General features: G+C 42.7%; 3 protein-coding genes across 3 annotated transcripts in view; 1 reads left to right on the top strand and 2 right to left on the bottom strand.

Moving 5' to 3' along the window:
• Positions 1-129: 129 nt before the first annotated feature.
• Positions 130-14,994, bottom strand: LOC8041239 (RING finger protein 121). Its single transcript, XM_040214168.3, has 8 exons — positions 14,905-14,994; positions 14,348-14,388; positions 12,664-12,805; positions 9,902-10,095; positions 7,425-7,614; positions 7,080-7,213; positions 3,916-4,017; positions 130-379 (listed from the first exon to the last, which is right to left on the bottom strand). The coding sequence occupies exons 1-8, from the start codon at positions 14,950-14,952 to the stop codon at positions 259-261; spliced, it is 972 nt and encodes a 323-aa protein (XP_040070102.1). The 5' UTR covers positions 14,953-14,994; the 3' UTR covers positions 130-258.
• A 236-nt stretch (positions 14,995-15,230) lies between these two features.
• Positions 15,231-18,542, top strand: LOC8041238 (juvenile hormone acid O-methyltransferase-like). The gene is made up of 3 exons (XM_002414511.5): positions 15,231-16,197; positions 16,900-17,074; positions 17,575-18,542. The coding sequence occupies exons 1-3, from the start codon at positions 15,616-15,618 to the stop codon at positions 17,748-17,750; spliced, it is 933 nt and encodes a 310-aa protein (XP_002414556.3). The 5' UTR covers positions 15,231-15,615; the 3' UTR covers positions 17,751-18,542.
• The window catches only part of LOC8041236 (SWI/SNF-related matrix-associated actin-dependent regulator of chromatin subfamily A member 5), a 30,925-nt gene continuing 28,679 nt past the window's right edge, over positions 18,425-20,670 (bottom strand). The window contains exon 19 of the mRNA XM_029986528.4: positions 18,425-18,831. Within this exon, the coding sequence (XP_029842388.1) occupies positions 18,772-18,831 (60 nt within the window). The 3' untranslated portion in view covers positions 18,425-18,771. The remainder of the gene's footprint in view (positions 18,832-20,670) is intronic.

Raw genomic sequence — 20,670 nt, 5'->3', positions numbered from 1 at the left:
TGGTTCTCCGGTATTCTTATTGATTAATGCTGCAATTTTACTGGTTGCAGAGCGATAAGATGCCCGGGACTCGAGACTCACTGCGTTTCTTAATCCATCGGCGACTACGCACAGGCAAAACCAAACAACTCGTCTGACGGCCCACTTTAATAAAACGCTGGTCCCCAACAAACTTGCAACATCTCTCTCTATACAAAAAGCAACTGTCCTGCACAGGAAGGATGAGTTTAAAACAGTTGGTATGCAAAGCATCCAGCATCACTCCAAACCCAGCATGTGATTCACAAACTGCACACACATGATGATCATAGGCTGCCACACCACCAGGTAACGGATAAAGTCCAGGAAGTTTCCGTACAGGATGTGGGGCTTTTCCCAGCTGGAGATTGTGGGGAAGTGAAAAAGAGAGCAGTTAAGGAGTCTGGCAGTTGTTTGTGAAACACTAACCAAATACCGTTATTCGTTGGGAGCAGGCACACTGAATTCTTAACCATTCATTACACTGCAAAACAGCGGCCAAATAAAAGGAAAGATCTTGAAATCTCAAAATTAGTATCTATCAGGTGTTTTTTTTAGCTGCACCAAAGTTTTAAATAAAGGGAGAAAATTGATATGAATGCGGTTTTCACTGCGCGTTTATATGGCTCGGCAGACATAAAATGAAAATATAACCTTCACTGCTATCAGATGAATTAACTAAAATCCGCTAATTAGCTTTTTAATTATTGTAATAAGAATATATGCTTATATTACAAACTTCGGGGCAGCCGTACGCCAAGAATATCCCATTTTGTAGAATTTGTGTACCCAGCTTGTGTTGCGCAAGCTTAGCCCCCGAATCTTGCACTTTTATCTGGCTAATGTAGCTAAGTTCAACTATAGTACCCACTTTCACAGGTTTGCCGAATTGAGTGGACAAAAAGTTGGATTAAGTAGACAATTCAGGGGCAGAGATCTTGGAACACGGGCTAGTTAAGCGAATTCTACTGCCTCAAAGTTTGTAATATGAACATATATCCTAATTACAGTAATTAAAAAGTTAATTAATTAATGCTAGTTAATTAGTCTGATAATAAGGATGGTTATATTCCCGTCTAATGTCCTCCAAGCCATACAAACACGCAGTGAAAACCGCATTCATATAACGCTTCCCTCCTTTATCAAAAATTTAGTTGCAGTTGAAAAAAAAAAAATAAAACAGCCTGTATAAATCTAAAAAGGATAAAACCTATGCAGCTTAGAACTTTCGCCTGCAAGAAACATGTCCAACACATAATCATACACAATATAACTTACTAGGTTTGGAAGCAAACAATAAGCAACTACGTTAGTGATAATTCCCTCCGCAATCAAAAACACTTTCTAAAATTCCTCAAGGCATGCCTTTGCCTTTCTCTGTACCATTTAAATAAATAGGCTGTCATTGCAGATACGAACAATATGAATGCGTTGCCAATCATCTGAAACACATGCAACACTCTGTGGACATTCATGACAATACTGCCACCATAGTAAGCATACACACAGAATGCTTACTATGGTGGCTTGTGGGTGCTTTTGTCTTGTCGAAAGAGCAGCGAACTGCAGTAATAGCGCCAAGTCAGTATTGGCAAACCACAACTGCCAGAAGCTGGTTTCTCGTATGCCCGTACCTCTGAAGCGAAAGCGGTGCAGTTGGTCCGACAGCTAAGATTCGCAAAACTGAAACAACAGCACCCGCTACACTATTTGTTGATGCTTTGAAAATGAAAGGACCTTAGAACATTCTGTACGTACATTTACTCGCATGGCAACAGATATGTGATAAACGTATCTCAGACAGTGGGTGCTCGCATCATATCAACCATATCTGTGATATCTAGGGTTCCATGTTTTCGGATAAATACGAAAAACACCCGCCGGTAAATATTTGGTAAATTTGGATTTATCCGATAAACCCCAAATTTCGATGTGCCCATTCCTCCCCCCCACCCCCCTTCCGCACACACACACAAAAGTATTTTAAATTAATGGTTTGATCAGCGCGTAGAGTCAATGGTCCTGGGAAATTGCCACCACACTTTTGTTTCAAATTTCGCTCAGGTCAACAGGTCACTGGACTTTCGGGTCATGACAAAAGTCACTGTTCATGTTTCCAGTTTGGTTCATACTATTTGTACTTTAGAGAAAGGAGAGGTCGTGTTTTTGTAACAGTGAAAGCTATGTACCATAAAGATTGCATAAAGTGGGGAAGAGGGACAGTTGAAACTTCTCTATTACATCCTTAACCACTCCACCTTGTGCAGCCGTGCGGTAGGTTGATGGAATATTATGGAATGAATACAAGCTTCCCAGCGACTACCTCCAGGGCCCGTTTTCTCGAACGCGAACCGTGGGTTAAAGTTAACTATTGTCCCTAGAAGAGGGAATTCTAGGTCACGTGACTGGGAGAGCAGGGGCGCCGAGGAAGGAGCAGTACCTACAAGCAAAATGGCCGCAACGTCGCTTAATGAGGGCTAAAGGTTCTTCTTGGTTCTGCTGAACATTAATTTCGATCCGGCTGTTATATTAATGACGCACCATCAACCTATTAGCACGTCAAGCAAAGCGGTAGTTCAGAGGGACTGCTAAACTAACTGACGGCACATTCCGCGAACACATCACTCTTCAGCAGTCCGGGATCCAAGACATATGATGGTACATAAGCCTTGCAAGTGTTTTTACGGTGAGTAAAAAAATGTTTTGCGAACGAGTAGTTTGTTTGTTACACTATGCACGCCAACTCGTGAGCAGCGATTACTTTGTTAAGGAAGGGGGTTATCCTCAATAGTCTTCATTCCGGGTGAACAGCTGGGACATTGTACTGTTTTTTTGTTCGCAGTGCGCCGACAGTATGCCGACAGCATCGAGGTTTCTACATATCCCCGGTGGCCACCAATTCAACGGTGACGAGAAGCTTACCTCCTCGTCACAGGTGGATCGGTTGGGCAAAAGGAAAAGGGGGCAAACAGTTGAGATCAGCAGGAATTGCAGAAACGTGCGTCGCAAGGAACAAAAACGAGACTACAGCACCAGCTTTGGCAGACTGGAAGGCCCACGGGAAAGTTATGCGTTGTTTATGGCGAAACATATTGAAGGAAATGTTTCTTAGATTTTCGAATATTCGCCGGCAAACTCTCGCATAGTAGCTAAAATGTCTTCGTACCATATGAAGCAAATAAATTGGTCTTCAAGTACAACATTACTATCTTTTTACTTAAAATACCATACTAGATCGATAACAACCAGGGGAAAAAGAGGATAAACAAAATGACCGTTTTGTTTCACCGATAAATGGCGCATCTTACTGCCCAATCAAAAATAATTATTGTTGTTCTATATCCAGCCCTTTATTACAGTACCTAGGTACTTTTTCCTTCCTAGGCACCGTGGTTTACCAAAATGGGTTTACCATCGCTTCGAGAAAACAGGCCCAGGAGTTTATTGATGTTAAGGTATCAACATTTATCGACGCAACACTTGTGTGCAACATTTGTCGCAGGACAATTTAGTATTGCCAGTAGTAATGCCACTAACGTCAAATACAATTCTGAAGAAAATATTAACTGATACAATCGCCTTTTTTGTTGTCCAGCATATGTTTTTACACTTGGATGTAATTTATTTATTTTTAATAAGAAACACTACAAAATTAAAGTTCGAATTTAAAAGAATTCGGAATCAAACAAAAATAAACTGCGAGAAGCTCCGCATTTTTGTCAAAAAATATACTCAGAAAAACACAATCCGAATATGATGAAAAATAAACTCCGAAAACCTGGAACCCTAGTGATATCCCAGGTTGCCAAAACCACTGGTTATGTACAGCTGTCACAATGGATTGTTTAAGTCAATTTGAGATCTATAACACTGAACATGCCGAAAGGAAAAGGATACGGATTGCAGAAGATCCTTTTGAGATCCACCTTCTCTTTGCAGTAAGGGCACGTCTGCTTCTTGCCCACAATGCACCACCCTCGGATGCAGAATTCGTGGAATCTTGCCGTCAGATCGAGAAGGGTCAAGGGCAAGCACATAATTGAACACTGGCATACACAGCGTGACACTGTTAGCACGAAAGTGTGATTGACAGTTTTTCTCATTTCATCTACACCTCAAACAAGATACCACTTAATTTTACCTGGGAATTGCCTGTGAATAACTGCATTCAGTTTTTAGACATTTTGATCCTTTTTTTCTGAAGAACATGTCTGTTGGCAGTATTGTCCACACATTAAGGAAAGCCTGGTTTTGTTTGAAAGTGCTCACTCTAAACTGGCAAAGAGGGGTATAGCCTTGACATGTCTAAGTGCGGCTCTGGAAAAAAGTTGCAATCACCAGATGAAAATCAGTTTTGAACGACAATCAAAAAGGTTAACAGACGCGGGGTACCCCCTTAATCTGATCTCTAGTTGTTGTGAGAGCCTTCTTCACAAGCTAAAAAGAAGTAAAAAAGGCAGCGAGGCAAGTAAAGAAAGGAAAGGAAACGAGTGCAAGTCATTCCGTTCATGCATACTGTCTCATAACCTAAAAAGGTAGCTGGTAGATACAACATTAACGTGGTTTTTTCGGCACCGTGTAAACTTGCCAGGATATGTCCGATGTTGACAAGGCAGAAAAAGGCACCGTGCTCCAAGAAACATGCGGTGCAGTATACTGCATGCGTCACTAATGCGGTGTACGAGATTCCGTTTAGTTGTGGCAGAGTCTACATTGGGCAGACTGCGCGCTGCTTCAATGATAGAGCACGTGAACATAATTTGTGTGTGTGCAACAACGCGGGAGGCCATCTCGCTGACCATTGTAGGCATGTGGCACAAAGTTGACTGGCACAAAGTTTTTAAGAAAGGCAAAGGAAAAAATGGAGAGAGATTATAGAAGCATTCTACATAATAAAAAAAAAAAGAAAAAAGAAAACAATTGCGTCAGCGCTCCATCTTTGTATTTGCTTCAGAGTGAGATGGTGTTTCTAAAAGGTTGGCTCCGATTGTGGCGATTGAATCCGATGTGGTTTGAGCAATGTGTATATATAGGTGACAATGGTGTTAATAAAAACCAGTTGAGAGTAAAGCGCCTGTCCTGTCGTCCGTGTTTCTTTATTGTCCTCGTTTGTTCATGCTTTTTAACCCTTTTGTTCAGTAAGATACCACAGTTCAACTCAGCATGACTAATGAGGACGAAAGTGTCCTCACTAAACAAAAGTTAGTAATTTTTTTTTTTTTTAGATAGACCTTAAATAACTAAATTTTAGGCTTTTTACAAGTTTAGAGCAAAAAAGAGGCTTATTTAACTGGTCCCAAAAATAAAACATCAAACCACCGTTCCAATATTTATACCCGATGAATATTAATGTCACATGCAATCAAAATAAAAATTCAAAATAAAATAAAAAAATGACTCTTCAAAAATCTCAAATTCTAGATTTTTAACAAGCTTGGAACAAGATATAATTACTTTCATAAAACTCACCTACACAAACAATATATCATCAGATAGCTTATGTTTAAAGCTACACACTGATTGTTATTTCATGTTTCACATCATAGTTCCTAACGGTTCAATTTCCACAACAATCTGAATTCGAGGCAAAATTGCTCAAGGTAGCAACGATGAAAAAGAGTGCTCGAAGGGAGAGGACAGGACCTTGCTCAAGGTGGCAAGTTTGTAATTTTTTAAGGGAAGACACAAGGCTGAATTACAAATTTTTCTTTTAAATTCATTTTTTAAATTTAAAGTTTTCGGTTTTAGAAACTAATTATACACCCTTACACTACATTTAGTAACCAAACACCAAATAGTTACATTGATATAAAATATTTTCAACACATTGTGAGGCAGTAACAAAATAAAGGAGTTTAATGTTTGAATGCACTTTTCTCAGTTCGACTTTTTGCTGCAAATTTCATACGAAGGAATCTTTTGTTTGAAGGTAAAAGTATTCTGATAACCCAATCAAGATGTTTCTGAACTGAAATTTACTGCGGAATCGGGTTATCTACTTTATTTTGCTTTAAGTTGAATTCCTCATTGAGAAAAAACCATGTTTAAAAAAATTGACATAGGACAGATGTGAATCTCATATTTTGAGATAAGAACTCTTCCTGAAATATTTACATCTGAGTTATAAAAACTATATAGCCCAAAGTCCCACATCCCCCCCCCCTTTATATTCAAGCAGTAAAAATGGTGCTTAACAGCTTCATTTGCATATCATAGATTTCTTAACAAAGAGTGACACATCATCTTATGCAAGTATGTAAAATTGTACTACAGCGCTGAGAGTTTGCACAATACACATACATCTGATGTTAAATCCACTCTGCAAATTTCATTCCAATCACTTGAGTATGTAAGTTAAATCTCTTGCCAGTGTCCACCCATAAACAAATATTGACAAAAGTTGAAAATAAGCTGTCTATAAAAATAGCCCATGATCTTTTTTTAAACGGTGAAAAAATATTAGCAGTGTGAAAGAACTCAACAGTTGGTAAACAACAAGCAAATTTGGAAAAAGGTCTGATCAGAGTCATTGATGCATTTTGCAAGGGGGCACTTTATAATTTTTTCTATAAACAGTTGAGTTCTGGTTGTTTTAAAGCATAGTTTCATTCATCAAAGGATTTGAGCCATCACATTTATTTTTTTTATGAAAATCCTGAAGGTTCCCCCGACAATTTTGGTCGAATTCCAATGAAACGACCCGTGGAAACCTAAGCAGTAACAGACATAATCAATCTAAGCTACTATGCTCCTTTCACCCCCAAGTTGAGAGTGTGATGGAGACTATGTGCCTGTTGGAACAGTCACACATCTATCTTTCAACACATGATCATGTTCCCGCCAATACCTATGTGCAAAAAGCAGAGTCACGTGATGAAAGGCAGGTGGTTGATTGGTCCAGCAAGCGCATGGCTCCCACCACACTAACAGCTTACAGGTGAATGGAGTATAGCTGATATGTAAAGTCACTGATCTTCGCAGTTTTCTTTGGGATGCTGTAAGCTTTGGAAATCCCTTTGCTGTTTCTTTAACACCAAAGAAGCTGGCAGAGTAAGGGATACAGATGCCCACAGGGGAGCTTGTAGGTCTCCTCTACAATGGCTTCTGCATTGTCCATGACAAGGATCTTGTTGCCACAAACCGCACACACGTTGGGCTCCAAATGTCTCACTGGGACACCTGTCGGCGTGTAATACTGTTAACCGCAGAAACAGAGAAAGAAAACAAAATCAGTCACTGTAATTCAACAGAGGTTGGTTCACATACAGAACAACACAACTTCCAAGCATTCCAGATACATGGCCAGTCAAGCTGAAAAACACTGGTTACATGGGCGAACAAACGTCTCGGGTTAGTGGGTTCCGTAAAAAGCCTTCTACGCTTCGATAACCAAGATAGATTGGTACCCCAATGGTGCACGCCATGCGGTCTGTGATGATCTCGGAGATGTCACGCCCCAGCAGGCCGTAGTAAAGCCCATAGAAGAGCAACAACAGGCCAATGTCCATCCATGTCTGCGGCTTGGCTCGGAACATCAAGTTGACCCCCAGAAGTGTCAGCATCACCACCAGGTAGCCCGCAACACCCAGTGCATAGCTGCAAACATCAAAAACAGGAAGCAAAATTTCACTTATGCTACTTTTACTGGGAGGATAATAATAACACTACCGTAATATCCCGAGTCATCGCCCACCCCCCTACCGTCTGAAATTCATTAAAAAAAGTGGGGTGGGCCATGTCTCGGTGGGTGAGCACAAACACTTGAAAAAAAGCGGAACAAAACGCCTATTTTTCTCTGCGTATTTAGCGCTGATGCACAAGAGATACATCAAACTCAAAACTCGATTTAGTTTCATTGTTTTATAGAAAAAAATGCTCACGAAAGAATATTTTACTATAGCGAAGTCCGTTGCTTGCATACGCGCTAGAAACACCGCCGATCTGCATATAGCGCGAACGTTTGTTCCGTGAAAGAATGTCACCACTATGTTCTCCTAGTTAGTAAAAAAAAAAAAAGAAAAGTCTACAAGAAAATAGAAAAACCCACCAGGCGCAACGAGCGAGCGAGCGGACCAAAGAAGCGACCAAGAGCAATGCTGGGAAAGCGGGAAAGCCGGCGGTCGCGTTGGCAAATACTTTGGCGTCGGGCCAAGTCGGGCGCCTTGTCAATTGCAAGCTCTTGCGCAACTTTCTTGTTTGGTGCGTACATACGCGCGTCCGTGCACGGCGGGCTATCAATGCACGGTTGGGACGCTCTGCAAACGTCTGCGTAGGGCGTTCCAGCCAAGCTTTATTTACGCGTTGGCTTTGCCTAAAATATTGCACAACCGCGGTCGCGACGGGCGGGAAGAAGGAGCGGGTTCGCGGTGACCTTTGGCGGAGACAGACTTTGACCTAACACTCCGCGGTTACATTAACAAACTCTTATTTTGTTATCTCCATCGTTTTCTTTTCGCGCGGATACACGACCACTTTGGGGTCGCTCACGGAGGAAATGCGTAAACAAAAAGAAGTGTCTTTCCCTCCTTCGTTTTACTTTGTCACGGACGTCCTTCAACTGTAAGGTCCGCGGCCGCGTCATTCGGGTAGGATGAGTGTTCGCGGATCGCAGAGTCTGCGCTGGGGTATTTGAAGGGGTGGGCGATGACTGGGTGTTTTTTCGGAAATCGATATTGGCCCAAAAAATGGGGTGGGCGATGGCTCGGGGATGGGCGATGACTCGGGATATTACGGTAGGTTAATAATGAGTTTATTTACTGTTGTAGTTAGTAGACGAAGGCTGTAGCTCAAACCTGTATTATCTTACAAAAATATCATGTCCTGTCACAAATTCCTGTCACCATGGGATCAGGAAACATCTCAAGGTCAAAAGAAAATGCTGTGCCTGAGGTAAGGAACAACCCTCGAGTCTGCTAAGAATGTATGCCCCAACCCCATGTTCTTAGACCAAGTTGAAGTAAAGTTATCAGATTTACCACAATTTTTATATACCATATAAGTGGCTCCGAAATGGACCGAAGAGGCCCTCCTCATATCCATGGGTGGAATGGAATGCCTGGCAAATGTTTTGTTAGGGATGGCCAGTCTTCCTCGGCATTGAGGGAAAGAAATGTTATATCCAGCAAACAAGATGCACAAAAAAAAAGGTTTCAATGGCTAACTGCATTACTTTAAGATCAAAGCACAGATTACAATGTTTATAGCTATGAATGTCTGGCCTCCTTGCTTTATGACAAGGTTAAAACCAATCCAGGGAAATAAGAATATCTGAAGAAACAAGCAGTCAAGAAGACAAGTGACTTGACCTTAAAATGAAGTCTCAGTGACAGATCACAGTAAAAGTAACAATTGGGTGCTTACTAAAATACACTAGGAAAAATAATTAAGGGTAGAAACTGCAAACAGGAAAACGGATCTGATGTTTCGTCCTCTCTAATGCTCCAATGTTTAATTCTTCATTTCCATTATTACTAACATGCTCTTTTCACAGTGCCACACTTATGCTCAATAATGAAAGGTCACAATAATAAATTAATGAGTAATGTACGCTTGGGAGAAGAGCGTGTTGGTTTAAGTCATGGAAGAAGAAAAAATAAAACAATTAAAACAGGGACAACACAACCACATCTTTCAAAAGATGTGGTTGTGTTGTGAATAATGTACCTAACAGATAATTTCTCTAGCAAGTGCTCTAGATGCAAAAAAGAGACAAAGGGTATCTGGTATGCCCAGCAGAGGACTGAGGATTAATTAGGCCACAGTAGTACATTCGACATGCAACTGAAATCTGAGTAGCATGATGCCTCCTCCACAACAAGCCTCCACCAAACTCTAAATACCAGCAATGCCACTCTGTACCCTAAAAGCTGATGAAGGCAGTCACCTCTGCATGTGCACCACGTAAAACCACTTGTATACCCAGCGGGGCGTGGTCCCCGCAATGGGCTTCTGTAGGGCCCAGCTGACCACGATGCAGGTGAAGAGCGTGAAGATGGACCAGATGAACACAAAGCGCCACCAATGTGAGTGCACCGACACGCACAGGGGGATGAGCCACATCCCTAGCATGGATGCCCTCTGGAAGTGGAAAGGAGAAGCGAAGACATCCAGGGTTAGAACTACCACTCAGTTTCCTTCAGTATTTGGTAAGGGTGTGCAACTAGCTGCCCTAAATGAGACATGCCTGCCAAGGTTTTACTGAAACACTATCAATGGAGGTCAACTAACCCATAAAAGGTATTTATGAAACAAAATCTGGCTTTTTTTTTTTTTCTACAGGAGAACTGCCGGTCGAAGATCTCTGGTTTAGAGATGCTCTTTCACCGTTTTCCTTGGTCAGGTGTGGCGACCATGACCGGAAACATTTTCTGATTTGCAGGTCACCAAAGGAACATGATGAGAACTAAAGTGATACAATTCATAAAACAAAAATTTTATGCCAGCTGAAACGCAAGAAGCTTGCTGATCTAACCAAAGTTTGAATGCGTTGCAGTGGGGAGCCACCCCTCCCCAAATCTGGCACACTTTGACGTCGCAGTCCCCCATGTTGGTCCTCTGGCATACATTTGACTTCGGTCGTTCTTGTCAGAAAACATGAAACTCTATGATGGGCACTTGCTTTGACTTCAAAAGCCTCCAAAGAATGTGCTTCTCAATTCAGGCCGTAATTTGCAAGCAAAACGCTAGCTTCTACCATGAGGCTTCGAAAAAGTTCCTTTCTACCAGATTCCGCTACCTTTGTACTTCATTTGGGCACCCATAGTTAATTTTATTAGCTAATAATTAACTTTCTTACCTACTGCACTGCATTTCTATGTGCTCCATAAAATCAATCATGCATTCACTTGTATTGAAAGTGCTAAAAGCCATCCAAATAAAAGACGCTTTGGATATTTTTAACCTCTCGCTTAGTTCGGTTACCACATTAAATGTGGGTCATTTTTTTGACGCCCAGTTTCTTAGCCTCCCCTATATTTACTAAACACGGTGTGACGTCTTGCTGTTGTCTTCACGAGAAAAAAATAAAAACGCCATATGCTTAGTTATTGTTGGGAAAAGAAAAAAGTACATAAAACAAAAAATTCACATGAGAAATGGCCGAGAAGAGCACTGCCAGTCAGATTAATAACTCTGAAGAAAAAGAAATGCAATTATGGGTAGCAAAATGTACAATAAATAAAACAGCTAAATCAAGCAAACATCATGCAGTTGAGTTGATTTTTGATAGTCGAGTTTACAATCGAAAGTCTGGTATTTTGGGCTGTTTGCAACTCTTCTCTTAGCATCTTTGGCTGGGTAACAGTACTAATCCCTAGGACAGGACCCCTAGCTTGAATAAACAGAGCAGTCTTCCGGAAAAATATTAAATCTAAAACAGTATTCGAGTTTTTGTCGTTATTGTACAGAAGCTTCCTTTTTTTAGCGTAAAAGATAGAGTAGTTATCTGCAGCAAATTAGCACTTTATGGCAGAAAGTTTTGTCGTGAAAAACCCTCTTTGCATCAAGGATCGTGACGAGCTCAGAACATAGGTGACCGAAACCTGCTGATGAACTAATAAATAACAAGTAGGTGGAGAAACTAGTTAGAAAGTAAAATCCCTTCCACAGAAATGCTTTTCAACTTACCGTGAAATCCCGAGAGATTCCCCACTCCCGAAAGGTAACCCATCCCTATTTTTGGCTTGATTTGCTATTTTCTTTTGAATACCGAAAGATCTATAGCAATCATAGTGTTCGGATCAATGATAACCTCGGCGTAAATGCGTCTAGTTAGCTATGGCAGGATATAAGCGAACATTGCTGACTGAGAAGTACAGTGACCTTTGCTTCATTGCCACTTGCCGCTATAACATGTTTGGCACGGACACATAATCCAAAAATAGAATTTTCGCAACTTTTTTTGATTGCACATTGAAAGTTAGCCCACACCTTATTTTCTCCCAATTTGTTCTCGATTTTAGGTGGGCTATCTCTCAGAATATTATAATAAGTCTTCCGCAGGTTCCTGTCGAAACTTCGAACACCTGGTGCTGAAGGAACAACTGTCTTTATCCTGCTGTAGTTTTGTTCATGCTCATTAACTCAAGAGTTCATGAAACATTTTGAGAATGCGATGAGACAATATGAAACCAGCAGCTTTTAGGCAAAATGTTTGCTTCCAACGAGTCCCCTTAAAAATAAAAAGGGACCACACATCCTAATCTGAGGGGCATGATGGAACTTCCAAGGGCTCCACACAAGCGTGTCATTATGGTATGGGCATTGTTGATCCAGATACTTGCATACTTGCGGTCCCAGAAGACTTGAGAATCTCCCCTTATTGTCAGACGAGAAATAAAGATGCCGCCAAGAGAGCACGCAACATGTGTTCATCTTACTGTGCCGCCCAGCCCTTGTTTAAAACAACTGTAAATGCAACACTCCACAAGTTCACTTAATTTTTCATTAAAAAAAAAAAAACAAGGACGTGGGAAGGGACATGCCCTTCCATGTTCACAGCACATACAAGAATTGCTCTCAAATTTATTGCAGCTGCATATGAAATTCTGAATGTTTCCCTCAACTTATTTTTTGGGGTATGCTGCACTATAAAAACCAAAGACGGGACTAGCAGAAACACCATGCACGAACAAAAGGGAACCGCACCTGGTAAGATTTGAAGTGTCGCTTCTTCCACTGCACCAGGACTATTTGAGCTACGACGACCGAGGCCAGCAGGATGAGAATCATGTAGGCGTGCATTTTCTCGTGCCCTCTGTGCTTTTCGTGCATCCTCGCATGTTCGACCCTGAAAACAGACACACGTTCGGGACCCAAGCATGTCGACGCAATCATTCTCGACGCGAGAATGATTCCACGGCAACCTTGTCAGAGGCGTGGCACACACTTTTTAAAACAACTCCAAAAAGGAAAGGCAAAAGGCAGCTCTACTGTAGTCACAGACAGAATGGGAACAGCAGGGGGAGTAGTTTTAGTCGTCCAGCCTCCAGCACAAGCTTCCTGGCTTCGATAGTGCTTCAGCGTTTTGCGAGCCCAAAGCATGCACACGCAGCCGAAGCACTGCGAAGGTCAACAAGTTTGTGCTGAAGGATCTGCCTTTTTAAGGGGCGCCCCACAGTTCCCACCTTGTCAGTGACTAATAGCGAACTTCACTGGTCATTTTGGAGCACATTGGGATCGACTTCTCTGGAAAATGCATATTTTACTGGGCGATCGGGATCGAGACGGACGTGATCCACTCGTCGTTTTGGATCAGCTCCCACTCCAGATCTCCGATCCGGATCCGAGAAAAGTTGCTCCGCCACTTTCGGCGGATTCGACCGGGAGCCAGCCTGGTCAGCCCTTAGCGCACACACGTGACTTCCTTTCTCGCCGGGCATTTCGACTCGGAAGAATTCGTAATGGCCGCTCGCGAAGTGCCGCCCGCTTTACTGCTGCTGCTGCTGCTTGGTGACAGGTCGTTGTCAAGTTGCTTGAGCAGCACCTCCAGTAGCAGCGACAACGAGGATTGCTTGTACATCCCGCATAAATTCAAATGTTTTTCAGACCGCTGAAAATCGAGACGTACCTGGAAACCGTGGCTACGTGGCTACGCTGATGCATATCGACATCGCTTATTAACACGCACCTTACACACCATGATTAACTTTGCTCGTGCGTTCAACATGTGTTGTTACCGCCGTGATTGTAAAACCATATGCTTCCAGATCTGGGATCGCGGAATGGGGATTTCCGGGAAGGTGAATGACGGAAAGAAATCCGCCGATCCCAAAGCAGTAGCCATGTAGCACTGAAGATCCGGAGGCGTGGCGACTCTGTTTGTATTGCATGCTCCATCTAGGCTCTCATCTACTGATCCCGGCGTGCTCCAAAAGGACCAGTGGAATTCACCATGTTATTTGTGCTCAAGACAGCATGCGAGTGCCAAGACAGGAGAGTCGTTAGACAATTCTAACGCAGAAGACCAGAAATTTGGAAGCATTGGTGATCTATTCACTTTTTGGGCTTGTTGGTACAATAATTTACTACTTTCAAAATTACTTTTTTTTTAATAACAAAGAGAAGACAGTGACTTCAATTGTGCTATTATTACTTATCGGGTGTGCTGTCATCTAATAAAGAAGATACGGAGGCGAAACCACGCCCACATCTCGATCCTGTGTACGTTATTTAATCATGACGGGTGCGCCCGACGTAGTAAAAAGGGGAAACAAAATACACAAGTCACTAATGCGTTAGGCTATTGAAAAGAGAAGAAGAATATTCTGCGTTAGGCTATTGAAAAGAGAAGAATATTCTGAGATATCAGGTGTCAATGATGCATACTTACCTAAACCTTTCTTCATCGGATAATTTCGAAAGGTCTATGCTCTGGAAGCGAGACACGAAATGATTAATGTAAAGGAATAAAAACGCTCTTATCAAAATTATTCGAGTAAGCTGACATGGCAAAAACTAAACATAGAGATCCGTGATAGCATGAGTAATAGAAGATCTAAGCGAAACATAAAAATGAATGTGTTTTCTCTTTCCTAGCCGAAATGATATGTTTAGCATGCGGAAAACCGCAGCGGAACTTGCTGTTTCTGCAAAGTGGAGATTGTATACGAAACTTTATGTTGTGAATAATAGTAGTGACAATCAACGAATGGGTTTGCAGCAAATAAAGGAAAATCCGCGTGAATCCAAAATCATTACGAAGATTTCGCGACCATCTATAAAACACTAATCTTGTCAAGTAATTTACCGGCAAAGAAAACTGAGTCAGCGCGAGTTTCACAGGCAAGCGACTGCGATCGTTCTAAGATAAGTGGTATCCAACGACAGCTCGCTATACATTGAATCGCCTCAGAGAGACAGTCGTGCAAATGGAAACGAATAGCTTACATCGTTTAGTAATAACTCTAGGTTGACTTCTCCGTGGTGATGTGCCATCTTGCGTGTGTACCATTTATCTTGCACGGCTTGGCCCCTCTCAACTTTACTTCCATATTCAGTGTGGCGCCGCTAGCATCGCTAGAAGCAAAAACTTAAGTTATTATAGCACAACGCGCTAAATATAATTACAAAAAACAAAAAATATAATTATAAAATAAACTATAAATATTTTAGAGTGTATACGCATTAAAAGTAAAAGTAGTAGAAGTGAAATACAGGTTAGCTAGTGGACAAGTTTTCTCTTGTTTCGGTTTCAGTTTGATACGTCGCAGCCGTCAGCGTGTCTCTGGTTCGCTTACATCAGCACGATTTCGAAACGCTCCTGCAAGGTGTCAGCGTTCTACAGTTTACGCGCCAACTCTAGGGCAGTCAGCATAAACGAGAGCCTAGTTCCACCGCGTGAGAAAGGAGGACAGAGAAATAAACAGACTTATAAGAGCCGCCTCTGCTTGGCCTGCCGGCCGCTCTGGCAAATGTCCCGAAATAGTGCGCTCCGGCTCAAACACCGACTAGTCCCTAAAATAGAAGGCACGGGCGTTTCTCCCTCCACCCACTTCCTCCTCCCACCCCATCTTATTCATCCTCAAAACACAGAAGCACCTTGGCGTTCTCAAATCCTCGACTGCCCGGAAGTGCAAGAAGCATCGTGGTTTCGCAGCCATGACGTCTACGCTCACCGTGGAATCTCCGCAACAGTCAAAGTCGAGAAGTGTGAGCAAGAACAGCTCCGTGAGCAGCATATGCACCGAGAACAGCGTCGAAAACGGCTACCTGTCCGGTCTCCAAGAGAGGCTCCTGGCGGAATGTGCGGGATTGACGAAGGACCGCGACTGGGAACAAGCCCTAGTCCTGGAGATCGGCTGTGGTTGCGGAGATTCCACCCACCAACTCGTCGAACGCCTGTCTCCCTTACTCATTAGCGGTGTCCTGGGCATCGACACCGATCAGGCGGCGATCGACTATGCGTTCAGCATCCACGCTGACGAGAAGACTGACTTCGCAGTCGCCAACGTGGAAGACCTCAACACGTTCGAGCTCAAGTGGGGCGGCCGCTTCGATTGGGTGTTCTCGTCCCACGCTCTTCTCTTCGTCAAGGATCAGCCTAAGGCCCTGAGGAACTTGATGTGGTGCCTGAGGCCAGGAGGCAGGTGCTTCATAGCCGTGCCAGCTGCCAAGCCTGCCGATCTCCACCATGTCGCCGTGAAAGTGCTGCAGTCATCCTCTTGGAAGAAGTACTTTGAGGTAGACCTCAGCTCCCGATACTTGGCCTTTTATTGTGTTTAAGTACTGTTGAATATTTGTCTCGACACTAGTTCAGTAAAGTACACTGCAAGTCGCGCCTTCATTTTAAAACGTAGCACGTGAGACGTGACCCTCTTGAACTCGTTTTTTGGGCTTTCTCGGATTGTTGCGGTTTCCTCAACTACAAAACTTATCTCAATCACATAGGATATTTACAACTTGAAGTTCATCAGGCATAGCTGAACCATGTGTTGCTTGGATATAAAGAGAATGTACCGTAAAAATGTTTTCAATATTTGGGTTGAGTGAAGGGAGGGGGCAATCAGATGTCACTCAAGGTAACTAGGCATTCCTCCAGGTAAAATAAAAAATATATATATTTTGAAAAAAAAAAAGTTTTTATCTTAAGAATTGTAGTAAAAAAAGTCTGGCTCCTCGCGGAGCATTAAAAATTTCCTCCTTTATGTTCATAAATAAGATAGGTGAATTTTAGATATACATGTTATCTTATGAAGACGTACAAGTTCCAAACCTCAAAAGCATTGCTTTTTCCTCCGACAATCAAATCTCCTAAAAACTACTCTGCAACGCACATAAAAAAATGTTCAAAACTTGCTTTTTTTTTAGGTGAGAACTGGTATAGATGTGGCATAAGTAATGCTTTACAAGTCATATAACGGTTGCTTACGATACTAACCGCAGACAATCCAAGAGCTGATTGCAGACATGGTTGACAAGAACTTCAACCGCTTGTGGTTCCACCACCCTCAAGCTGACCGAATTTACTCGGCACTCCTTGAACAAGTGGGCTACCAGGTACTCAAGACAAAGCAGCTGGAATTCAAGTACAAGTTTGCCTCTAAGGCAGAATACAAAGGTATGGTGAACAGTTTTGCTGACCAGACAAGAACAAAACTCAACTGAAAATTTTAACAGCAAACTTTGTTTGTTCAAATAATGAATTTGAGTGGACCAGAAATCAGGCATTGTGCTGAATTTGATCTTGCATGTAGAAACAACAAAGAAGATGCAATTCCTCTATCAACGGCTCCCTACACATGGCCGACAGGTCTACGTAGGAGTAGAGCCATGATGAACGTCTTCAGCCATCCATCTTTGACTATAGAGCTTCTTATTAAATAGGCCCATATCGGTCAATACAAAATGCAGAAATCAAAAGCATATTAAGGTAGAAAGATAAGCTGGTCGACAGCCAGTGACTAAATAAAAAAAAGAACAAAGATATTGGATCATGCTCAAAATCACCACAGAATATGGCATGCTCCAGCAAAAGAGTCAGGATTAACTGCAACTAGATTGTTACTTTTAATAATTTGCTGTCTTAGAGTAACAAGCATCTTACATTTTTCTGCACAGAATTTCTGGAAAACATGTTTGCGAAGCCAATCCAGCTGGTGCCTGAATACCACAAGCCGACGTTCGTCCGCGAGCTCACAAAAGTGGCGCTCAAGAAGATGAAGAAAAACAAAGATGGCAGCTACACTTGGGCCGTCAACTATGTTCTCGTACTAGCCAGGAGACCAGAGCTTTAGTACAGCGACACAATTGTTTGTTTCATGTGTTAAGTTTAAACAAGACGCTCCCGAGGCTGCCAGGAAGTCTCTCCTACATTGGATTCTATAACTTGTTCAATATTTACAGAAGATATGCCAGTGTTTTCCGCTGGCTTGCAAAAAGGCCTAGTTCTCTCCTGTACTCTTCTTGTGTTTATATCTTGGTTTCAAAGGTTTAATAAGGTTTATACGACATAAAATGGCTAACGGAGGCACATCTCGTGCAACATGCCTTGCAAACGTCTTTTTTTTATAGTTGCATAATACACATCCTTATCACACCTATGGTCAGTGACATGCCAAGAAGCCCGCAGCTCTCGTCACCGGCTATAGATACGCACGTTGATGCTGCCGCAAATGAAGCAATCTTGACGCATAAATAAAACATGTGGAAGGCAAACCTATGAAATTGAATAAAGCCAAAAGAATTACCAAGTGATTTCATACAATTAAGTTCCTCAAAGTACTTCTCCATAGCAAAGGTATGGGTATAGTGAAACAAAGTTGAAGTGTACTTGTACTACTTGTAGATGCATTAGAGGTACCAATATATAGAAGACCTTTCCTGAAAAACATGCATGGTCTACCAGGTGTCCAGATAATTCTCAATGAAGTCAAGAACCCTGCACCAGAAACTCTCAAACCACAGTTTGTTCCTTTAACACATACACATTTATTGTGACAGCACTGGCAAATAGGAATGGATCGTTTTGCGTTGTTGCCTTGTCTCATCTCGTCGTAAGTCTCGTTGGAAAACAAATGAAAAATAAATAGTTGCACTAAAACAAAAACCGGAGGAGTTATGTATCTCGATATCGGGGACCACGGTATGCGGGCTACGATGACAAAATGGAAGTAGTGAACAGAGTGCAGACAAAACCTCTTCTTCGACTTGCACGCGCGCGTGCGCATGCCCTCTCAATCTTGTCTTGGAGTCGTGTGCACGTCGCCGTTTTCGCCGCCACGAAAGCAGACGCACGTCTCAAAGCCTTCGTTTCGCTCACTGAGTTTTCCGCTTCTTCTTGCGGCCTTCGGGCATTCCGTCCATCTTGCGCTTCCCCTGTGGATAAAATGAAACAGGAAAGAAAAATGATTTGAGTGAAAAAAAAACTGTCAGTTTCTTTTAACAAAGTGTGCTATATAGCTGGCACCTAACCATTTTAGTTAAGTGCCAGCAACATAAGTCAACGGGTCGACTGCCAGACAAGCACTGGTGCAGCGCTCGTCACCTCACTGGTTGGATACCAGTGCCAGCAGGGCCTCTTCCATGAGTGCCTCCATATTACTACCGGCACTAGTAAAACACCCCGTGTTCAGACATGTAGTGGCACTCTGCTCCTTAAAACGAGCGCACGTAACGGGCTTCTCTAGATAAAGTGCCACCGAAAATCGGATAAAAGAAAGCAGACTCCTTTGTCAAAATGGGTCGAGATATAGACTCTAATTCGAGTATTTGGCTCTCTTTTACTGGGAGTTGGCACCAGGGCTCTGCTTGGTGCTTTCGAATTGTTTCGTTTTCAGCACGCCCCACCTACTGCGTTTCACACTCTAGAAGGCTCTGAGAAAATCACATTTACACTGCAACCACAGAAGACGGCACCCACAAGTAAGACATCCATGGAGAGCTCACGCGCTTACCTTGCATGACACGGGGCCTCTTCGCACCATCCAGTTTCCACACGAGTACACAATTTCTCCACACTAACGCATCACATTCTCTGTTACCTTTGCCATGCCAGCACGTCAAAGGGGCAACTTTTGCTTTCCACCTGTTCACAGACACTCAAACCGCTAGGTTTAGAAGTTTACGACGAACCAAAGTCTAAAAACAAACGGTTCCAGCACCCACCACAAATGGCAACTATGACAAAAAATAAGAGATTATGTACAATATTCCACTAAACAAAACCTGGGATCAAGGGCTTGGGACCAGAGAAGCATTTCTTTCAAGAAAGTGATTTCGAGTCAACAGTTTTTATGCATCTAAAATTGTGTAGAGGGCAACAAGTTCGAAGCATCAATTTAATCTCTACCTGGTGTCTAATCGGCATCGGAGGATATTCAGAAAATGCTGTTCTGTCCAACAGCCGACTGGCGCCGCTGACACAGCTACTGGCACTGGTCCATTGTATAGTGGGCGGTATATGAGCAGGCACAACTAAGCAATAGCCGATGGGGTAATACATTGAATGGGGTGATGCCTTCGGTGTATGAAGCCATGGAATTGAATGCCCCAATAAGAATATTAGAAAAGTGAACAAAAAATCAGAGCACAGACAAAGCTGGAGGAGATCACTATTCTTAACTTCACACTGAGACAGCAGGAAGCAAAAACAATACATATACACACACAGTCTCTACCACAGCTCACAGTCTCTGCTGTGTTAGAGACTTTGTGCACGTGCATCGTTCTGCTTCCTGCAGTCTCGGGGTGGATATGGGCCTAAAAATGGTGGCTGTGGCTGTTCACTCTCATGTACCTCTCGTATCAGCCTGAATGCACCCAAGGCTTCTCGCATAGCTTCTTTAAAGGAGCTGTGCAACAATTTCAGGGCTTTGCTTAAATTATTGTGGAAGTTAATGCCTGACACTTCTGAAGTGAACTACAGAAAACAGATTTTGCTGGATCCCCCAATTTTTATTTAAAAAAATGAAAAAGATCCTGAAAAAGATCCAGGTTTTTGCCGCCTCTCAACTTGTACGTCGTCTTCAGGGTCACATACGCAGTGACGTTGACGGGGTAGGCGCGACGTTCCGGAAACGTTCTCTCTTTAGAGCCATCAGTGAGCAGTGAGAACTCATCCACTCGCGACCACGTGACCACGTGCTGGCGGGCACCACGCAAACAATATGGTGAAAGGAGGAAAGTCTCATCCGGGTCCAGCCATACCCTTCTGGC

The sequence above is a fragment of the Ixodes scapularis genome, unplaced genomic scaffold (assembly GCF_016920785.2).
Source record: "Ixodes scapularis isolate PalLabHiFi unplaced genomic scaffold, ASM1692078v2 PGA_scaffold13__105_contigs__length_92229423, whole genome shotgun sequence".
Classification (NCBI taxonomy): domain Eukaryota; kingdom Metazoa; phylum Arthropoda; class Arachnida; order Ixodida; family Ixodidae; genus Ixodes; species Ixodes scapularis.
This window is presented reverse-complemented; position numbering and strand designations above follow the sequence as displayed.